Source organism: Hermetia illucens, chromosome 1 (genome assembly GCF_905115235.1).
Source record: "Hermetia illucens chromosome 1, iHerIll2.2.curated.20191125, whole genome shotgun sequence".
Classification (NCBI taxonomy): Eukaryota; Metazoa; Arthropoda; class Insecta; order Diptera; family Stratiomyidae; genus Hermetia; species Hermetia illucens.
Window position 1 is genome coordinate 60,824,028 of NC_051849.1, and position 22,989 is coordinate 60,847,016.

General features: G+C 40.7%; 3 protein-coding genes across 7 annotated transcripts in view; all 3 read left to right on the top strand.

The window, feature by feature from the left end:
* The window catches only part of LOC119646237 (putative odorant receptor 92a), a 93,115-nt gene extending 81,624 nt beyond the window's left edge, over positions 1–11,491 (top strand). For 2 of the 3 annotated variants that reach the window (XM_038046628.1, XM_038046629.1), the window contains exons 2-4: positions 10,827–11,028; positions 11,092–11,247; positions 11,311–11,489. In XM_038046628.1, coding sequence (XP_037902556.1) covers positions 10,827–11,028; positions 11,092–11,247; positions 11,311–11,367 — 415 coding nt within the window. In that variant the 3' untranslated portion in view covers positions 11,368–11,489. Of the gene's footprint in view, positions 1–10,826; positions 11,029–11,091; positions 11,248–11,310 lie in introns of all 3 variants that reach the window. The other variant, XM_038046627.1, reaches the window with a different exon arrangement.
* Positions 11,492–14,159: 2,668 nt separating this feature from the next.
* On the top strand, positions 14,160–14,666 carry LOC119650664. Its single transcript, XM_038053652.1, has 3 exons — positions 14,160–14,269; positions 14,338–14,476; positions 14,541–14,666. The coding sequence occupies exons 1-3, from the start codon at positions 14,160–14,162 to the stop codon at positions 14,634–14,636; spliced, it is 345 nt and encodes a 114-aa protein (XP_037909580.1). The 3' UTR covers positions 14,637–14,666.
* A 2,603-nt stretch (positions 14,667–17,269) lies between these two features.
* The window catches only part of LOC119646239 (odorant receptor 85b-like), an 18,270-nt gene continuing 12,550 nt past the window's right edge, over positions 17,270–22,989 (top strand). The window contains exon 1 of one of the 3 annotated variants that reach the window (XM_038046631.1): positions 17,270–17,312. The gene's annotated coding sequence lies outside the window, so the exon portion shown is untranslated. The remainder of the gene's footprint in view (positions 17,313–22,989) is intronic. The other 2 variants (XM_038046632.1, XM_038046633.1) reach the window with 2 other exon arrangements.

Genomic DNA, 22,989 nt, shown 5'->3' on the forward strand with positions numbered 1-22,989 from the left:
TCCATGCTGTAGGGATTATCCTCTCGGGCATGCACGCTTAAGACAGCTCACTTAGACAACTCTGTCCGGTCTAGATTTGGCGGTGAGCTTACGGGCCTAATATGCTATCCCGTATAGGTGCGGAACTTTGTTGCCACCTACTCTGCTGTAGATCTTCAACAGCTCGTCTGTGGTTACTGTCGAAATCGCCATTACATTCAGGTATTTCTAAAAGATGTTAGAGCTCCACTCTTGCTGAGGGAATAACCCCTGGGCGATTTTCAACAAGAGGGTATGGCACGTGATTTGTGGAGATGACCGTCTGTTGAATCTATCTATCTGAAAATTATAGCCGTTCGTCCATAGGTTTAAATCCGCCTCAGAATAGAGCTGCTTGAAACATTTCCTTTTGCTCCGCTGGTTGGCTAGCTTAAAATTTTTGTGAGCTTCCTTTACGTGCTCTTTTTTGCACCTGGTCGACCATACCTATCACCCTCAAGTGAATTCTTAATGTTGTTACGAAAGCTGCTACTTTTGCCCAAGCTGGATTTTTTCAACTTAAACATAAGTTCGCTTTTTTGGTTCCTTCTGATTTTCTTACATTTAAGCCTAAATCTCTTATGTCGGAGTTAGCTTTGATCTTTTTAAGGTTTTGTGTGAAACAAAATCTTATTAAAATCGATTCAATGTCTGCTTGTTCATCTATGCGTCTGTCCGTTTGTCTGTCCCCATCTGTCCGTCTTCCCCGTTTGTTTGTTTGTCATACCAGATTTACTCGGAGACGCCTGAACCGATTGTCACGAAATTTAGTGAGAACATTTGACCTGTGTGTCATGCAAGCAGTGAGTGGCATCATTTTGTGTTGGGATTAAGGAGGTGTACATTTTTTTCACCATATATAATAGTATAAAACGAAAGGACTTATATGCGCTTTTGAGCACGAGGTAAAGTAGAAATATGAAAAATGTTTGTTTGCTTTAATATGTTTGTACATATTTATATCTTGCTCTTTGGAAATATCTGAAGAAATGCTTTGCATTTTTAGTTATGAAGGAATGAAAAAATGAACATAGAGAGTTCCTCGCATAATATGAACACAAAAACTTTGTACCCGAGACGCTCAGCTTCCGGTATTCCGACTTGTTTAGTGTTTCCGCGTAAGACAGATTTGCTGGAACAACTTCTTCTCAAAATTTAAATCACTACGTGCATTAGATGCCATGGTAGTCAAGTTATCTACTACTGAGGTACTGCGGTCGAGTAATGTCGGTATCCGCGAACCCGCTTGCTCACGCACCAGAGATGAGTAAACGTATGTAGACATGAATAAGTGCGTCCCTATTTGCCACCTGGGGTCGCAACTGATGGAAGATCTGACAGCTCTTCGCAGGTCCGTCTGCCTGTCCGTCTGTTTGCCACACCTATTTTCTCAGAAACTTTTATTGGTACGAATTTGGTAGAAAGGTGGGAACTGTTAATCCCCTCGCATGCAATAAGTGACATCGTTCCATGCTCAGTTTATGGGGGAAGGGTCTTCACCGAACATAGTCTTGTTGGGGTAGCAAATGAAAGGCCTCAATTAGTATTTTTCAAAGCTAATTTTTGACATTTAATGCAAAAAACGGAACGGGGAACTCGTAAGAGATATCGTAAGACAAACGGTTTCGTCCAGGGCAGAGGCAACTCTTCAGACGCTGCCTCAACCTCTGCCCTGGGAGCAGCGTGACCGTGAGTGGCATCGGATGGAAAACGCTCCATTTATATGTTAAGGAAAACACGCCAAGGGTGCGAATTATATCCAGTGGAAACCGTATACAAATATATCTAAATACAAACGAGGGATCCGCGGACCAAATAAACGTGGGAGTAAGTTGCTCTCCATTTGGTCCGGTCCAACAACAAGTGGTTGTGGACTTAGGATTCCTCACTTATCCTAAACAATTAATTTAGCTTTAGCTAGCTCAGGCTCAAACTATCGGTTTCCACTGGATATAATTCGCACCCTTGGCGTGTTTTCCTTAACATATAAATGGAGCGTTTTCCATCCGATGCCACTCACGGTCACGCTGCTCCCAGGGCAGAGGTTGAGGCAGCGTCTGAAGAGTTGCCTCTGCCCTGGACGAAACCGTTTGTCTTACGATTTTTAATGCTTGGTTGCCATGCCCCAAACGAGGGATCCGCGGACCAAATAAACGTGGGAGTAAGTTGCTCTCCATTTGGTCCGGTCCAACAACAAGTGGTTGTGGACTTAGGATTCCTCACTTATCCTAAACAATTTCGTAAGAGATAATTTCTTTCACGGAGCATTCGAGAAATCTGAGAAAACCCATGAAGCTACCACTGTCTAGGTTCTTAAATACCTTCCATGCCGATATCTGCTCAAATGAAGTTGACAATAGCATATTACTATAATAATGGTATATTCGTATAATTTTTAGTAATTGACTGGAAACCTCCCTTAAGATTATCCTAGAGTCATCAAGTCATCAAGCTGTCTCTTTTTTGCAAAATTATTGCAATCTAGGTTTGAATGACAGTGTGTGCTGGGTGGATGAGACTGTCCGGGGTAGCGATATAGCGAAAATTATCTGATGCAAGGTACCCACGAACTTGATTCCGCTATAATTGCTAGACCGGGTGAAATCTTCTTTTTAAGGGTTTGTATAAAACGAAGCCTTATTAATTTCGTTTCAATGTTTGCGTCTGTCTACCTTTTTTAACTGGAAGGTGGGAGGAATCACGCTTTGGTTGCTTTACACTCAAAGTGTTTTTTTGAAGTTAAGCCTTCTGTCAGTCATTACTACGAAGTATGTATTCAGGTACTGGTTGGGAGTAAATTATTTATTCGCCACAGGCATTTTCATTTCGTTTCTTCTTTTGCTGATGCAAATTATTTCTGTTTTATGTTCAGCAAATGATAGACTTCGATCTCGTCTAAGTGTTTTGCAACTATTTCTATCCTGATATAAGCCACGAACTAATGATTGTTAGGAAGGCGTAGCATTAACACTCCATCATGCATAATCAACTACAGTAAAGGAACTGTCGGGAATATTTTCCGTCCATCTTCCGAGTAGTAGTACAATCTTCTTTTCAGGAGAAATTCGACATGCTTAGCCTGGCTAGAGCTCCGAAGATTTTTTCTTACATCTAGTGTTACCGCAGCATTTGCCACCTCGCATTGCAGCCTGAGCCTGGCCAGTCATCATGTTGATTGCGGCGACAGTTGATCTAGTCTTACGAAATTCGAATTACTTTTCAGGGGCCTCCTTCCTTTTCGACAGTAGGGACCAGTCTGTTTATTACTGGTACAAATTGTTTCTTCATCTCTAAGGCATGCTGTAAAAAAATATACCTGGTGTCATCTAGCTGCACACAAGCCAGGGAATTACATAAGCTCCAAAGGCTGGCTTGCGTGTGTATCAGTGGGGCAATGAGGGCATGCCCAACGGCATCCCTGGTGGTCCTTCTGGGATTAACCCCTCTCCATTTGCAGGCAAGGAGATCAATATTCAGGATGGCCGGTAGTATGAGTGAGGCGGGGAGCTGCCTAAATCGAAGGAAGATTGATATCCTTTCTAGGCGGTATCCCGAATTACTGATACCGAGGGACAACATGACAACGAGGTTTCACTTCGATAAGAAGTTTGTAACATGTTGGAGTAACAAGGCAAACTGGGAGAGCGTGGTTGTGACAGACGGCTTAAACTAGCAACTGATTACTTGGTACACTGACGGATCCCTCACAGCAAAGGGAGCGGGTGCCGGTGTAATTGGTTCAAGGAAAATGTACTTTGAGCCAATGGGTAGGTACACTAGCATATTCCAGGCGGAAATTTACGCCATAGACAAATGTGCCTCCTTTAATCTGCAAAGTAACTACGGGGGGCAGAACATAGCTATTCTCACCGGTAGCCAAGCAGCGATCAAGGCACTTAGGTCCAACCAAGTGAACTCTAAACTGGTATGGGAATGCCTTGAGAGACTGAATACACCCGGCTTGTCCAACAAGGTCTGGATACTTTGGGTTCCAGGCCATGCTGGGTTGGAAGGCAACGAGGCAGCGGATGAACTAGCCAAGAAGGGAGCAGGGATGCCTTTACACGGGCCAGAACCCTTCTGTGGAATCGGAAACGGTTTCATGGCTATGAATCTAAGAAACAAAGAGAAACGGTTGAGGGAACTATATTGGGCGGCCCTACCAGGGATGGAGCAGTCCAGGGTGCTTATTCGGGGATACGAACCCATGCGTACAAAGGATAGCTTAAACCTCACCAAAAAGAACCTCCGAATCATAGTGGGAATTCTCACTGGTCATTGTCGGCTGAACTATCACCTAGGGAAGCTAGGGATATCTACGGACACTGCCTGCAGGTTTTGTGAGGAGGAGGACGAAACCTCTATGCACGTCCTGGGACAGTGTCCGGCACTTGTGCAAAGTAGGTCGATACATCTGGGAGAACACTTAATACCAGATGCAAAGCTGAAACATCTGGAAGTGGGGAACATACTAAAGTTCGTAACGGTTACAGGCCAGCTTGAGATACTATGATCAATAGGTACACTATAACCAGTAAAAGGGGCAAAATAGTTCTTCAAGGACGCGGTGAGACTTTCCCTTAACAGAATAATAAAAATAATAATATCTAGCTGCTGCTTTTGGGGCGATATTCGGGATTGCATCTAATCCTGGGGTCTTATTTTCAAAAAAAATTGTTGCTGCATCTAGAGCTTCCTCATTTAACTCTACAGGAACTCCGTTGGAGTTTAAATGTATTGCAGGAAGGCTCAACTGCTTACAACAAGTAATCGATAGGGAGCGTTTACCGCTTAGTGACGATATAACCTCCAGGATCAGAGTCAGCTTCGGAACACATCCGCTTAAAATATTGGGATTTGCTTTTCGTGATAGCTACTTGTAATTTTTTGCCCGCCGTTTTGTATTGCAGATGTAATTCCTCTTCGTGTGGATTTTTCTTTGCTTGCAGTGGCCCCAGATTCGAGGCAGCTTTTCCAACATTCCTCAATTTCTGTATTCCCCGAAAAATCGAAATTTCGTCTTCAGAAGGTACTACGCCGAGGCATCGCATGCCTGCTGCAATTTTTCCACGACCTGTGTATCTTCCAGAAGGAGCTCCTTGAAGATTTCTCTATCAAATTTGTTGGTTACCAAGCTCATCTTTACACCATTTAATGACTTAATATTATTCATATGTGAGTTCTGGAAGATGATAGCCTGATGACTGTTGTATACTCCTCACTAACATGCCACTGCAAGTCCTTGATTAGGGTATCGTTGAGGAAGGTGAAGATCACTATCTATTGTATTTCTCCTCTTAGAAATGTGTTGATTCCTGGATCTGGGGCACTGGCCATTTACTATTTCTTGCAATTTGGGTGCTGTCGCTACTTTTCGTGTTCACACAGAACACGTATGTGGGCTTTCCGTTGCGGTCCTTTGCAACAAGGCCTTGTTTTCCACATTTGCGGCACAGATTGAATTTGTCTTGCGCGATAGTTCAAGCGAAGCGGGAAGCGGGATCTCTTTGGCAATCATCTATTTGTCTGTTCGTCTATCACATGCATTTTATTCAGAAATGGCTCAACCTGTTGTTACGAAATTTGGTGAGATCGTGTGGTCTGTGAGTCCTTTCACATGCAATGAGTGACATGATTTTATGTTGAGTTTAGGGGGAATTCAGATTTCAGATATTCATATGTTTATGATCACGCATATATATGCATATGTATATATCCACGTATTAGTAAAGGGCAAAATGTATTTCTTGGGATTCGGAAATTCATGAAGAAATTTTTTGAATATTTGACTACAGTGTTGGACAAAAATCCGTGCTCCAAATTTTTAAAGATGTATTCCATTAAAAAATGCATGTATTTTAAATCTTTCTGTTATAAGTTGTATATGCTTTTGTAGTATATCTTATATAGAATTAGATGTGCAATTTCAATTTTTGACTTTTTGATTTATTGTATAGTTAGAAAACAATAGCCCGAGAAGGTAAAGCCCTTCATAATTAAAGTGGTGTAAAAATCCCTACTCAGAGAGTAGTTGCTAAGGAATTCAGCATCTCGTCGTCCGATTCCGTAGCGCGGACCCCGTTGCAAGAAATCAACTGAGACCCAGCACCATCTGCTTGCCCGTATTGTGTGAAAATATCCGTTTGAAATGACGTCGTCATGTCGCAGATTGGGCCGCTAACTCGTGGAAATTGGGAGTTAAGACAGATATAGCTAGAAATATTTTGTGGTGAAAAATGAAATTTGTTTTTTGAAATTTTATCAATATTGGTTCAATGTCTGTCTGTCTGTCTATCACATGCATCTTTCCCTGATTCGTACAAATTTGCAGAAAGATAGGCCATAGTATAATGCATAATATTCCCAATGGATCAAAATTGTACTATTACTGATAAAGTTACAGTAGTTCAAAGTTCTTTCTTCCGGGTAACTTTACTGCAATTTAAAATATCAATATCACATTAAAGTGAGTAGTATGACATTGTAAATATACGTATATATTACGGGCCATGTACAAATGGTATAGTTCTGCACTTATGTATACTTACATAAGAAATAAATAAAACCTTTCTCGCCGGAAGCGTAGAGCTTTTGTGTGTGTCTATAGCCTGTACAACGCCTGATGTGAATCCCATAGGCTGACCTTAGACGATCAATATTTCATCAGTCTGGCGTCAGTTTGAATGATAAAATTATGGCAAACTAGTGAATTTTTATGGCAATGAGTGATAAAAAATTTAAATTTTTAAATAAAATCTGTTAAACTTGTTAGACTGGTGATGAGTTGAGTGTAAGCTGTCATTCGGTTGTGAATGGAAACATCTTTTCCGAATGATTCGGATCATCAAAGGCATGCAAAAAGATGATTTTTTGTCGGCTTGTCTTCACTAAACACGTCAGTCCATCAGTCATTTCATCATTCGACTTTTAATGGATTTACTTATGGTAGACTGATTAAATACTGATCGTGCAGAATATCTCTAGGAAATCGTTGACGAAAAGGTCAGAGAATGTAATTTCTCAAAAACAAGTGACCTAGCCACCGACAATGAGTAAGAGTGGGCGAGAATTCCAATGGATCTGATTTTTTTTTGTTGACTCTATGCTTCAGTTCTGTCGTGCAGTTATTATTACGAAACAATACGCGACAAATTATTGAGCGTACTTGCTGTTTTTTCATTTTCGTACAAGTTTTCGATAAAAAATCATAATTTAAATGACTGAGTACGTTCTCTTCTTCGCTAAAAATATTTATGAAAGCGCAAGGATACAAGTACTATTACTTTATCACAACTTTTTTTTTCAGAAATTGAAATTACATATCTTATTGTGTATAAAATATGCTACAAAATCATGTGTAAACATATAATATAAAGATTCAAAATATATTTTTTCTTTAACGAAAAACATTTATAATGACCCATTGAGATTATTGATGGTCAGACGACCATCCTGAGTGGACGGAGAAGAGAAAGGGGAGAGCTATCCCAACAACCTAAAAAGTTGGCGAAATTGACCGTGAAGGTCCGCCCGCAAATATTGAAATTCTATCGAAGTGCTCTATCGGCACGCCTTTGTGCTAGCCCGACTCGGGAAGTTGGGGGGAGGGGGTCCTTCGAGCGTTTCGATCCCTTATGTGTCATTTTCCCAAAATGTGCGAATCCATTGCGTGCGTGAGTCCGCACTGGCTCCTGAAAATTCCCGTGCACCTATGGAGATGAACAACACAAAAAAAGACAACTCGACCGCGCGCATGGAGCCGTAAAACTTCACGATTGAAAAAGCGGATGCACGACGGATCATATCTTCGACTGATATTTACCCTGCCTCAGATGTTTTGTGAGGTGTGACCTCTGAGGTTCTTGCCCTACCTTGACACCCTCTGGCCATTATGTTGAAGGATGTCCCTTATTGTAGTAAGGTTATGGAGGAAAAGGGAAGAAGTGAGGCCAAAAATTGAAGAGAGAGTTAGTTCATATTAATATTATATTCATGCGATAAAATAATTAAATAAATAGTCATGCAATTTAATCTGTGAGGACTTGTTAGCACTGATGAAGGGAATAAGTGGTTTCCGAAATATCGGTATTTGCAAGACCAATGAATCAACACTAACGAATAGGAAAAACAAGTTTTTATTATTTCAAATAATGCAATTTCACTCTGAAATAATATAAATAAAAGAACCAAATATAGGTGGGTTAAAAAAAAAATAAAATAATGCGAAAAATAAAATAATGCTTTCAAAATGAAAATAAAATAAATAAATAAATGTTTCAATAAATAAAATAATAGGAACTACTCCTGATAAAAGAAAACAAATAAAAAAAACGACATAAAGGAAATACCTCACCCAGAGCTCTGGTGATCACATTTTCCTTTCCCAATAATTTTCCTCAAGTACTACCAAAGAGTGAAAAGTGTTCAATAATCAAACGAAACAATAATAAATGAAGAATTCACCTAAACTTGTTAATGCTTGAACTTGGAGATTTCAATCTGAATCGCTGCGGTTAAACTTTCGGAGAATTGTGCAGTGATTCTTTCCCTTTCTCGCTTTTTTTTCGCTTCTTCAAGGAATTCCTTAGAAATATGAATTCAGCACGAAGTAAGTCAAAAAGAAAAACAAATTTTCAATGACTGTCAGGCCTGTGGACTGTGGACTGTGGACTGTCAGGACTGTGTAGTCGCGGGTTTTAGCAGACGCGAAACAATCTAGCTAGCAACACAGTTGCAAGGCGTTTGTGGGACTAAACTGTTCTTCGCGAGTCCTTTCGTTACTGTGATTTCTTCTGTGATCAATATACAAGTATCTAGTTCGCACTACTTGTGGCTGTCAAAAGTAAATACGCACGTTTGGATTATTTATGAATAAATTGGAGATACGTTTCCATCGAACACGTACCTACCCTGGCCCTGGACGGATTGTCATCGCAATAAAAATGAAACCAAAATGCAACTCAGCGAACTAAAAACTATTTTCCAAAACTCACGTTTCTGTTTTCCGCATAGACCGCTTGAATATGAAAAAATTCACTTCTTTTGACTGATTTGGGATTTATTTTCACTAAATTACAAATTTTCACACATCGCATGCACTTTCTCTGAATTTTGACTGCCCTTACTACTAGACTCATTTCTGAACTGACGACCGCCGGTCCAGTTCATCAGCTGTCCATTGATTAGCCGGTTCATTCCGGCTCAGCGTCAACAGCAACATACACGGTTGCTAAAGTGTGTGCCCCTCAGCCACGAACAATCGCCTGCCTGCAGCAAATAATGTGCAATACGAACAATTTTTTAAAAAATAGAATTTGAAATGGTTTAAGTGAAATCGAACTATGAAATTTGATTGTCTAAAACAAGAAAATTTTATCAGTTGAGGTATTAAATATTGAATTTAAAGGAAGGAAGCGATGGGAATTGTGAAATAAAGAAGGATAATTGAGAAAAATAAATGGGTAGAAAAAAATGTGAGGATAAAGAAAATATTACAAATAAAATATTTCGAACTTTGAGCCTTTTTTTTCGCCATTGTATGTACGAATGGGTAAACGTACATTGAATATTTTTCACTTAATAACAATACAAAATCTTTCATACCTGAACCGTCCAGCTTCAGGTTACCAATCATTAGATATTGATTTACTACGCCAAAACTTAAACATATGTTAATGAACCGCCTGTGTAGCCGCTTCTATATTTAACTAGTTCGGTTATGATCCTATCGGCTCGGATGTATATAATGTTAAAACACTCCACACGGTGTATTAACTAGTCATTTTTTAATATCATTATTACGATTTTGTAGCTCTGTCTAGACTTCAATTTTGCCTACGAAAATAGAGTTTCTTTTGTTTTTCGCCCCTAGCAAGGGTTTTATTTTACCCTTTTTCATTAATTTTTTTGCATTGTATCCAACGTTACCTATCACGGGTAAATACGATAGAGCTAGTTTCCTGAGTTAACGCGAAAAGATAAAAGAGTTTCGTGAAATTACGTTCAAGGTGAGGAGTGGATAAAAAAATTCCACTTTCCTAAATAGTGATCCCTTCATTTTGTTTAGTGGTTCCCTTCCACCCCAGTAATCGAATATTTGTAATTCAAGTAAAAATAAAACTAGGTAGCTTGCTCCTACTACAATATATTAGTAAAGTAGGAGCAAGCTACCTAGTTTTATTTTTATTTAGAAGAACTACAAGCATCGGAACGATAACTATTTTTTGTAATTCAAGGTTTTGTGGTTTTCCTGTATGTGCCAATGCTGACCTTCAAATATTAATAGCATTTAATTTCGATAAATTACTGTTTGGTGTATGGAGGCATGCAAGTGATGGCGATTCCATAATATCTGCAAACCACAACCACATATTCAATCAAATACGTTATTTTGTACAGTAATGAATTGTTTCCATTGTGGGATTCCAATATACATACGTACATATATAGTTCATTCCTTAATGATTGACAGGTAAATCGTTTCTGTAACTTCCACTGGTTTTATGGAGATATCACGACATCATATTATAATAGATCGTTAATAATTATGTATTCACCACTGTGTAATGTTATGGCATTTTAAATTGCCTGTCCTTGTAAGTCCTGCAAATCTATATTTATCTCTCTGAAGACACACATATGTATATGGGTCGACAAAATATTCAACATATGAAAAATATATTTTGATAGACTAACGATGGATTAACTAACATAAAGTTTACGAGAAAATAGTCAATAGGTTTAAGCAAGTCATGGAGGGGACATTTTATTGATATCTGTTTTCCACTTAATTGTTCTAAACTTTATAGAATTTCAGATGATATCAACAGGATATTCAGCGTATCAATTTTATTCAACTTTGTTTCCTCCACCATCACAATATGTTTAACAGGATTTCAAGTCACTGCTGGAGCTAGCCTCGGGGACCTAGTCAAATATTTTGCATTTCTCACCTATGAACTCGTTAACATTTTCCTGATTTGCTACCATGGAACCATTTTCATTGAAGCGGTGAGTGTTCGATTTATTTAATATTTGTATGTAGGGTTGAATCTTATCCAGCAATCTTTGTAGAGTGTTAATGTAAGTCACGCAGCCTACAATCAACAATGGTTTTCAGCCGATGCGAAATATAAGCGAAACTTATTATTCTTGCTTATGAGGGCGCAGAAAGCAGCCGTTTTAAATGCCTCAAGTTTTTCAATTGTTTCACTGCAAAGTTTCCAGAAGGTTGACAAAATTATTTGATTTTCATAATTACCAAAAATTAACAATTTTTTCTATCAATTCTAGATTATGAGCACATCTTATCAATTTTTTGCCCTTTTGAGAACATTTTATAAGAAATAATCATTAGTGTTTTTGGTATCAGGGGGGAAAATCGGCAGAAGGGAACGGAGTTGAATATTTGTATGCTTAGTATAATTTGTCTACTGTTAAAATTGGAACTTACAGCTTATATGAAATAAAGATATTTAAAATCTATCACGTAAATGGCCTTTTACAGATAAAGCTGGAATGATGAACTAAATTATTGAAAGTACGAGAAGATGACTATGAAGTTCTCAAATCACAATTTTCACTTTAATCAAAAGGAATGGAGACTATTTTGTAACTTGCTACTGTCCATTAATATCTTTATGCCTTCCAAACTAGACGGAATGGAGAATGTAAGAAAGTCTAAAATATTGATTTTCGTCCAATAGAAAATGATACAGTCAAGACTGTGGGACATATACTTCATAAACTCTATAATAGATTCCCCGCGTTAGAAAATAACTATCTGTTTTTTCACGACAGAAGAATAGTTTCACCTACCCAATCGCCATATCTGTTGAACAAACTAATTCCCAACGCTTTTTAAGGTTTTTTGTAAAACAAAACCTTATTAAAATCGATTCACTGTCCCTCTGTCAGTCTGCCACACGCACTTTTCACCAAAACGGCTGAACCGATCCGAACGAAATTTAGTAGCCCTATGGCAACTATGAAATCCCATGCATACAGTGAGTAAGATAAATTTATGTGCAGTTTAAAGGGGGCTCTCCATACATGTAAAGGGGGGATGTACAATTTTTTTTATCGAATATAGTCATGTTGGGTATCAAATGAAAGGTCTCGGTTAGTACTTTCCGAGTCTGATATTAGTTTTGAGGTGAAATGCAAAGTGGGTAAGTAAGGAGCCAAAATGTACACTTAAAGTGAGTCAGGACTCATTTTCGGAAACTGCTCAACCCAAAAATCCAAAAAAAAATCGCTCAGATGAAATCTAGGCCTCGAAATGTGTCCCATTCTGATATTTGCTCAACTAAACTTACTAATAGTATATTATCAACTTTTAGCAATTGACTGGAAAACCCCCCTATCCTAGGACTTCCAAATTTTGCACCAGTATATAGGACAATACACGTATACACCACGTGCCAAATTTCATGGAAATCTGGCCATTAACGCCAAAGTTATAGCAGTTCAAACTTATCAATTTCGCCTAAATTACTGCTTGCAAAGTCATGCAAATAAGATGCTGACGTCATAATTAAAAAGAATAATTGCTATTCGGGCGAAATATTAAAATTCCATTCCTGAAGAATCTAGTTCTCCCCAGCCCTTCTTTGTATCTGTTGTAGGTTAAGTTCTTCACATCTGCTAATAATATTAAACTCCAAGTGTGAAGCATGTGAAGTCGACTATTATCAATACAGTGCTTTCCATCAAATAATTTATTTAAATTGCTTTCTAAAAAATAGAGGCCAGTAGAATTTTTAACTATGTGACACGGAACTGTCATGCACTCGTCGCTCCTCCACATCTTCTTCTTTTTCTTCAGCCTTTGTCCCGTTCACAAGCAGGGTCGTCGATTTCGTCATTTTATTTTATCAAATGCCTGACTTGGATTTAATCTTGAGGCTTTTAAGTCCCCATCCAGCGTATCAAGCCACCGTTGTTTCGGCCGGCCTTTTGGTCGCTTACCATTGACTTAGATGTTCAGACCAATATTTGCAAGTGAATTCTCTTTAGCGTGGATTAAGTGACCATACCATCGAAGGCTCATCTCACGCAGTTTCTCCACGTTCGCTGCAACTCCATATCGATCGCGGATATCCTCATTTCGGATGTTAAGTCCTTGAGGGTTTTACGTGAGCACCTGTCTTGCGACCTAATCCCACGGTCTTCTTAAGACACGGATTGATTTTGTGACCACAATCACAGCTGAGACAAGCAACAACGGTACCAGTCTATACCAAGTGCATGGCTTAGCATTCATACTGGTGGATGCAAGACATACTTAAATCTCTACCGAACTAAGGAGTACGGCACCCGTGTTGAAACGCAACACCACGCCGAGGCCCTAAGGTCTCTTCTTGCTTGAGCATAACCACAGCCCCCATGAAACTCCCACTAGGGGGCCTACCGCAAGTAACCGAACTGTACTCACATACAACGGGAGTTCACCAGAAGTATGAGAGCCCAGGGGCTATCCCGGTTCCCATGGTACCAGTATACCCTGGTAAGGTTTCGTGGCCAACTACCACTTCAGATGAGTCCCCATGCAGACTCGGGTCTGATCGCCCAGATTAGGCCTTTGGAGCATTCGCCTATTGCATCACGGCCGGCAAACCAAAGTAACTGTATTATCTAGGGAAATTGTACTGCGCCCTAGAAGAGCTATTATGCGCTTTTAATGGTTACAGTACACTATTAACTACGATATGTCGAACTTATAACCGACAGGAATTTTAATAAGTTCGCTACTTCCGGGTATTTCAGTCTGCCATCTGGTGTGAGGCATCCTCTCAATTACCTTCACCTACTTTGCATAAGTGCCGGATACTGCCCTAGAATATGTGTCGAGGTTCACAACTTCCTCACAAAATTTGTAAACAGTATTAGTATATAAGCCAGCTTCCTCAGGTAGTAGTTTAGGTAAGTATTCAGTTGGTAAATCCTATCATCTAATACAGGAATTGCAACACATTGAGTAGATGGGTAAAGACGAGGTGATGATGCCATTCGATTTGAGGGCATTGTTTCCCAACACGCCAGCGAAAGAGTCAATTTTCGAACTCGAAAGATGATTGAGCCAGTTTGAATCGACCCGGAATGGATAAGTTTATATCTATGCAAACCTTGCCAGACTCTGCATGAACGAAAACTATTTTACGTTTCGGGATAGTCCGTTGTATGAAACCCAGAGAATTCCACAAGAACGAATGTCACTACAAAAGGACGAAGACCCAAGTCGAGTGTTCGGGTGTTTTTCTATAATCAGTAAACACGAATACGACCTGCTACATGTAACAGCCGTCCCTCACGCCATAGGAGGGGCCGGTATCTGGTGCCTCAATTCGAGGTTAGCACGCTCGCAGTCGACTTCAATCAAGGCAACTACTTCGAACTTCATGAGTCCTCGCTTGCATCATGTCTTCGGCAGGGTAACATCTTCTTATGTGCATCAAAAGTAAGTAAACTATGCGCTGGATGCAATTTACGAACGCTCAAATAAACCAAACTGTTACTTGCAGGAGGTCATGAACAACGGCACGATCTGGAAGGAGCCAATGGCGGCGAACAGCTGGTTGTATGTAACCAGCGACTCTACAATATGTTCCATAAGTTGAAACGGACAGAGGCACGAGGTGACTTTAAATGACGTGGGGATAGTGCATACTATTATTATTATTCTGTTAAGGGAAATTCGCACCGCGTCCTTGAAGAACTATTGTGCGCCTTTTACTGGTTATAGTGTACCTATTGATCATAGTATCTCAAGCAGGCCTGTAACCGTTAGGAACTTTAGTATGTTCCCCACTTCCAGATGTTTCAGCTTTGCATCTGGTATTAAGATGTCTCGACCTACTTTGCACGAGTGCCGGACACTGTCCCAGGACGTGTATAAAGGTTTCGTCCTCCTCCTCACAAAACCTGCAGGCAGTGTCCTTAGATATCCCTAGCTTCCCTAGGTGATATTTCAGCCGACAATGACCAGTGAGAATTCCCACTATGATTCGGAGGTTCTTTTTGGTGAAGTTTAAGCAATCCTTTGTACGCATGGGTTCGTATCCCCCAATAAGCACCCTGGACTGCTCCATCCCTGGTAGGCCCGCTCAATATAGTTCCCTCAACCGTTTCTCTTCATTTCTTAGATTCATAGCCATGAAACCGTTTCCGATTCCACAGAAGGGTTCTGGCCCGTGTAAAGGCATCCTTGCTCCCTTCTTGGCTAGTTCATCCGCTGCCTCGTTGCCTTACAACCCAGCATGGCCTGGAACCCAAAGTATGCAGACCTTGTTGGACGAGCCGAGTGTATTCAGTCTCTCAAGGCATTCCCATACCAGTTTAGAGTTCACCTGGTTGGATTGCTGCTTGCTGCTTGCCTTGATTTCTGCTTGGTTATCGGTGAGAATAGCTATGTTCTGCCCCCTGTGCATACTAACGACGGCTGTACTATATACGCGAACGGCATGGTATTCCGATCAACAGTGTCGGAAACAAGGAAGGTAGTGGAAGCCTTCACCAGAATAATTCACCCTGTGCACTTGACAATAAGCCAGACGAATGTTACCCGGTTACGCTCTACTCTGATCTCCAAGATGTACGACCAGTTATTTAATTCAGTTATCATTGAGGTTGGATCTCCGACATCTACAGAAGAACATCATCATCACCATTGGGCTAGCATGACAACAAATTTGGCGCTCAGTACAACGTTCATCCTACTGGCTCTGCTGGCAATTACTTGTCGAAATCGTATCCTCACCTGTTGTCGAATCCATTTAGATCAACCGCCAAGATCAGCGCCTGGGAATTCCAATCAATCAGACGGAGAGATGGCATTATATCATCAGTTACGAAATTTGGCCAGGACTTCAGACGAATGTACTAGAATAAAAGCTCCCCCTGCAGCCTGTTAAGAATTGTCTTAACAACCGACACTGATAAGATATAGCAAATAGGATTAGCTTTAGTTTAATTAGGATACCTTCATGTAATTAAAAAACTATTAATGCATTTAACCAGCAATATCATTAGTCACATAGAATCATATTGATAATTATAAATAGAATCGAATAAAGTACATATTTTAGTTCATGCCTGAAAAAACTTTCTCATGACTGACCATAGGCAAAGTGTGCTACTAGCCGGTAAATATACGAGAAAAAATGTGATACATCCGAAATCACATTAACAATTAGTGAAACATACCAATTGATATGAAAAAATATGTATGGACTCGAGTAAAAAGTTTATTGATCTAGTTTGCAATATTCGAAATATGCACTTTTTAATTTCCATGCACTAATTTGTAAAATATGCACAATTCGATTCCCATGTACTAGTTTTTAAAGTTTTGTGTAAACACAAAATCATATTAAAATCAGTTTACTGTCTGTCTGTCTGTCCGTCACACACATTTTTCTCGGAGATGGTTACAACGATTGACACCAAATTTGGTAGAAAGCTGGCAACTGTGAACGCTCACGCATAGAGTGAGTTACATCCTTTTACGACGAATTTGAGGGGGGGGGGTCCCCATACTTGCAAAAGGGGGGTGTAAATGTTTTTTTCATCAAATATAGTCATGTGGGGTATCAAATTAATGGTCTCGATTAGTACTTTTCAAAGCTGGTCCTAGTTTTGACATTTGTTAGAAAGGTGGGAAGTGCGGGTGGTTGAAAGTGATCACTCCTGTAAGGGGGCCATTCTGAGAAACTGGAAATCTCACGATTACTAACAAAGTTATAATACGTTAAATTACAATTACTTTGCAAATTCAAGACTATGAATGTCAATATTATCCGAAAGCGGATCTTCTCACATAATATGTGCATATATTACGTGCTACGTACTAAGAAATATACAAAACCTTTCGTACCTGAAGCGTCCAGCTTCTGGTTTCCCGACTTGTTTTAGAATTGAAATTGAATGTATAAATACCTTGTAAAGTAGTAATAAGGAGGGGAGAGAGAATAAACATCGATACGATAAAATCGTCATTAATTTACTTTTTCCCCAAACCTTTCCCACAGATCCCTACTCCCTATTCGGGTTATCAGCTTCTTATTTTGATCAAGTAAAAGAGTCTGGAGCGGAACCACCACCACCACCAACCCACCCCCTTCATAGATTTTTGACCATTATTCTATTTAAATGTGTCGTCTTACATTTACGTTATGAGAAGAGAATGTTCTACAATTGTATCGGAAAAGGATATAAAACCGCAAACATATGGCAATATATTGCAGTTGTAATCTAGACATAATAAAGGTAGAACGTGGAGCTCCAAAGAGCCGTTAGTGAGTAATTATTCGGAAGTCTGAATATTATCTAATTTAGCGAAGTGAACTTTTTGTGAAGTATTCTTGTCTATCTTTTATGAATTTAATTGGCAACGGTTATTACTTCAGCGACAGGAAATCATTACGAAAAGAAACTAATTTTTAATTTTAACTGCACCAATTTCGATTCCTTTTTATATTTAGCTTTTTATCATTTATTGTTGAGAGAGGTTCATTATTTTTGGACATTTATAGCTAGCTAAATTCTATAGAGATCTAAATGTTTAAAATTGTTAGAGACTAACAACAGTAATTTTCCTAAAGTGAAAAAGCTAGTTAAAAATGTTTATTGTGATCTTTCTGAACGCCAATCGAGCTGTGATCTATTTATGCGATTGTAATGAAGCTTTTTTCATTACCTTCATCATAGTTTTTTTGTACATAGGTGGTGGAGTCAAAGTTTTATTTAATAGAAATTAACACTTTGCTGTAAGGGAGTTGATAGAAAGTTTGTTCACTATAAGCTAGCTAAGGATTTATTGTTATTATTATATGTATTCATGTTATTGGCTAAAAAATAAACTTTTTAAGTTTCCTCTTTCAGGAAATTATTTTCCTATTAGCTACCGCGTATTCAAATGAGAATACTATTACTAAAATGAAAACGGATAATTACTTTATCTTCAGTCCTTGGCATTGCATTCAAATTTCGAAAAAAACGGTTTTTCGAGTTATGAAATTTTTGCGATTTTCACTATTTATTTCAGCTCGGCTTGTAGTTTTACTTCCGCAACGATAAAAATGATCAACATCGAAATGAATTTTGTTTATCAACTGAGTTTTATTGATGAAAAATAAAAGAGAGTACAATGCCAACCATTAAACTTTGGGGAAAATAGGATGCAATTTTAGTGCCGATATGGATTAATTTTTAAGCTTTTATTTTTGACAATTATATATTAAATCGGTTCGCTGTCTGCCTGTCGCACGCACCTTTCTCAGAAAAGGTTATACTTACCAACAGGAATCAAAAAAGGGGTGCACACTTTTTTTCACCAAATAAAATCATGTGTATCAAATGAAAGGTCTCGATTTGGACTTCTCAAAGCAGATGCTAGCTTTGACATTGGTTGAAAAAAGGGGGGGGGCGAATGGCGGCTTTCGAAACGAGTCACGGGCCCGTTCTCAGAAACTGTCTAACCAACAAATCTGAAGAAAATTTAGACGTTCGATGCACATAGCATCTAGGCCACAAAATACCCTGCGTTACGAAATATGCTCAAATAAAGTTAATCATAGTATATTATTGAATTTTGCAAGGGGCGGAGGTCCGTAAAATTGCAGCAATATAGGTCTTCATACGAGACATCATACTGGAAAGTTTCCTTGAAATATTAATAGCAAAGCTCAAAATTGTCTCTTTTGTTCAAATTATTACTCCTTAAGAGATATAATGTCAGCACCAGATCGAATATCCAATGTATAAATGGAACCATCATGTACCTAAATATTCCTAAATATTCTTACATAGGAGTGAAAGTGAATATGGAAGCAACAGAGGGTGGCCGTCGATTAGTGTGTGCTAATAAGCGCCTGTTCAAGGGAATTGATTTTGTTTAATTTGTTGTGACTGATTGAAGAAGAGTTACGCGAGAGGACCCACAAACGCGGTTAAATTTCTAGATCACATGGGGATGGACGTAGGCAGCAACAGGTTTGACTTTCTTTCGGTGCTCCTTCTACAGATTCTATTTTCCATCAATTCGGAATAATTCTGATTAACGAAATTTTTAACTAACATTAGTTCTTTTCCAGTTTAGATTTCTTTGTTATATTGATATTTCGTTTTGTTTATAGTTTTTTATAAAACTCTCCATTTTCATCACACTTTTCTCGTTTCGCATTTCATTTTTAAGGTTTTGTGTAAACACAAAACCTTATTAAAATCGGTTTACTGTCTGTCTGTCTGTCTGTCTGTCTGTCCGTCACACGCATTTTTCTCGGAGACGGTTGCAGCGATTGACACCAAATTTGGTGGAAAGCTGGGAACTGTGAACGCTCACGCATACAGTGAATTACATCCTTTTACGTCGAATTTAAGGGGAGGTCCCCATACATGCAAAAGGGGGGTGTAAAATTTTTTTTCATCAAATATAGTCATGTGGGGTATCAAATTAAAGGTCTCGATTAGTACTTTTCAAAGCCGATCTTAGTTTTGACATTCGTTGGAAGGGTGGGGAGCGCGGGGGGTTGAAAGTGATCAATTCTTTAAGGGGATCATTCTCAGAAACTACCAAACCGAAAAATCTGAAAAAAATCAGGAGGCTGCCACTATATGGTGCCTGGGCTCCGAAATACCTTCCATGCCGATATCTGTTTAAATAAAGTTAATAATAGTATATTGCTACAATTTTTTGTAATTGGATAGAAACCCCCTTAAGTTCATCCTGGTGGAAATCGCACTATTACTAACAAAGTTATAATACCTCAAATTTGTTGCTTCTTTGAAAATTGAAGACTATGAATGTCAATATCACCCGAAAGTGGATACTCTCACATAATATATGGATATATTACGTGCTACGTACTAAGAAATACACAAAACCTTTCGTACCTGAAGCGTCCAGCTTCCGGTCTCCCGACTTGTTCTAAATTCTTTTCTTTCGTTTTTGTAAAATTTTCATAATTTTACGGAAATCTACATTATAATTTTGCACTTCATATGGGGGCATTTAATTGATATATTATATCCATTATTGTAATTTCCTCCGGATTTTAAGATAATTTGTTTCGGTGAGGGGTTGGAGTTGTTATGGAAATGTTCGCTGTTTGCATTGCCAGTGTGCTTATTTGGCTTTGTTACGTGTGGTTTAACTCTTCTGCTCTTATTATTATTATATTTATTATTCAAATAATTTACGTGAGTCTTGTTCATTTCGTTTCAACCAGATACAGTCGCACTCCCCGCTGAGAATGCTGCTTGCGTCAAACGGACTGCAGATAGCCCTCTGCAAAGTGAACAGGGGAAAAAGCGGAAAGAGGACGACGTGCCTGAAGGAGACTTTGTCGAAGTAGTCTCCAAGGCGCAAAAAAAGAAGGCGAAAAAGGATAAAAAGAAACAACGGACTCCGTCGCCAGAGACACGTCTGTCCAAAAACAAGGAGGCTGCCAACCGACAAACGAGGAAACGAAGAAGGACTAGACCGTCGGCTCTGCTCATTAAGCCGACTGAAGGCAAGACATTTGCGGAAGTCTTAGTGAAATCCGCTACAGGATGAAACCCGAGGAGAACGGAGCAGAGGTGTCTTCGATACGGAAAACGAGGAGTGGTGGAGTTCTCGTCGAACTGGGCCCAAAGACGACCAGCAAAAGCACGTTCTGCAAAGCGGTCAAAGGGCTATTGGGGGAGAAGGCTCTTGTTTCCAGCCTAGAACCCATGTGATCTCTAGAAATACGGGATCTTGACTGCCTCACAGAAAAGATCGAAGTAGAGGAGGCGCTAAAGCGTGAGTGTCCAGAGGTAACCAATGCCCGGGTAGGTATTACCTCTGTAAATGCTCGAGGCCAAAAACTTGCCGTGGTGGATGTCCCCGAGCAATATGCGAGGAAACTCCTTAACAGCGGGAGAATCAAAATCGGATGGGTAGTATGCAGGGTACGAATGCGGATAGTCCCCACCAAGTGCTACAGGTGTCTGGACTATGGACACACGTCAGCAGCTTGCAAGGGTCCGGACAGGAGGACAGCATGCCGGAGATGCGGCCAAGCGGGTCATCAAGCGAAGACTTGCAAGGAAAGCGAGAGTTGTGTTCTCTGCAGGGATCGTGGCGCGTTTGGCGAAAGCGTCGCACACACTGCGGGCTCGGGACGGTGTCCAATCTTCAGGGCGGAATTGGAGAGGGCTAGGGTGCGAACGCCATGATCCGCATTTTGCAAATTAACATGCACCGGAGTGCAACCGCTCACCAGTTGCTAGCACAGTTCGCTGCGGAAGTAAATGCTGATCTAGTGCTGATTAGCGAGCAATATCGAAACAAGGACCCGTCCTCATGGTATCTCGACTTATCGGGCACCGCTGCCATCTGGGTTCGGGACGGCGTTCGACTTCGTGTTCTTGCCGAAGGCCGGGGGGACGGATTTGTCTGGATCCGGTGTTTAGGGATAACGCTTTTTAGCGTTTACCTGATGCCGAATGAGTCGATTCCGGACTTTCGGCGCCGGCTTGATGCTCTGGAGGACGCCGTTTCGAGCACGGAGGGACGAATCCTGGTTGGCGGTGATTTTAATGCCAGGGCTCTTGAATGGGGCATGCCTCAATCAGACTCCAGAGGGAAACGGATTCTGGAAATGGCGGCGAGAACCGGGCTCGTAATTTTAAACACCGGATCCACGCCAACGTTTCGGCGCCCAGGTTGTGAAGGAAGCATTCCCGACATCACTTTTGCGTCGGAATCTATGGCATCATCGGTGGACGGGTGGCGAGTCCTAGAAGACTTCTCGGCAAGTGATCACCAGTACATTGCGTTCGAAGTGTTTGACGCTACTTGCCGGCGAGCACCAACACGACGTTCCCCCTGCGTGTGGAATGTCGCGAAGGTGAACATCGGAAGGTTCGTCGAAGCTCTTGGAGCAGGTCGGGCCGCGCTGGGGGGCACTCCGGGGGGTGGTGGTGTCGCAGCTGACACCGTCGTAAATTCAATGATGAACCTGATAACGACGGCGTGTGAGGCTTCCATGCCCCGGAGAGGCCCCAGGCGCGACAAGCCTTCTATGTACTGGTGGACGGCGGAAATTGCCGACCTACGGAAGGAGTGTCATAAGCTCCGCCGTTTGGCACAACGTTTGTACGCCAACGAGGAGGCATGTGCCATAAAGGCACAATATAGATCAGCAAAAAGGAGACTCCGCAGTGCTATAAATAAAAGCAAAGCTCGCGGCTGGCAAAAGCTTGTTAATGAGGTGAATGATGACCCGTGGGGACTTGGCTATAAGCTTGCCACTCGGAAAATCGGGGCTCTGCGGAAGCCCTACATATTGAGCACCGACCAGATGGACCGCATTGTGCGGGCATTGTTCCCCAGACACCCTGTACCGGTTGATGTAAACAGCACGGAAAGCGTCGTGGATTGCCCCCTTTTCACAATGGGAGAACTCGAAGAAGCGGTTCTCACTATGAAAAACAGGAAGGCGCCAGGTCCTGATGGCATCCCGGCGGAAGTTTACAAACTGGTGTTCCGCCAACGGCCAGAATTGCTGCTCGAAGCGTTCAACGCGTGCTTGAAGGAGGGCATTTTTCCTTGTCGCTGGAAAGTGGCCAGACTCGCGTTGATCAGTAAGGGTAAAGGAGACCCGGAGCTCCCGTCTGCATACCGACCGCTGTGTATGCTTGACACGGCCGGAAAAGTGCTCGAGAAGCTCATCAGGGGTAGACTCGCTGAAGCGATCCGTGCTGCCGGGGACTTATCCGCAAGGCAGTTCGGGTTTAGAACAGGGAAATCTACAGTGGATGCGGTTATGGAGGTCGTAGATGCGTTCAACCGAGCCGGGGCACACAGCCGCCGATCTCGACGGATAGTGCTCTTCATAACGCTTGATGTCAGAAATGCCTTCAATTCCGTAAGATGGACAGATATGCTAGGCACACTAGAGAACTCCTTTCACGTGCCAAGCTATCTCTTGCGGATATTGAGGGATT

Excerpts from the sequence above, each read along its gene's own strand:
- LOC119650664 (XM_038053652.1), top strand. The coding sequence starts at position 14,160 with ATGAACGAAAACTATTTTACGTTTCGGGATAGTCCGTTGTATGAAACC. Across the intron at positions 14,270-14,337 it reads GACCCAAGTCGAGTGTTCGG|GAGGGGCCGGTATCTGGTGC; the intron begins GTGTTTTTCTAT and ends CTCACGCCATAG. Across the intron at positions 14,477-14,540 it reads TCTTCTTATGTGCATCAAAA|GAGGTCATGAACAACGGCAC; the intron begins GTAAGTAAACTA and ends TGTTACTTGCAG.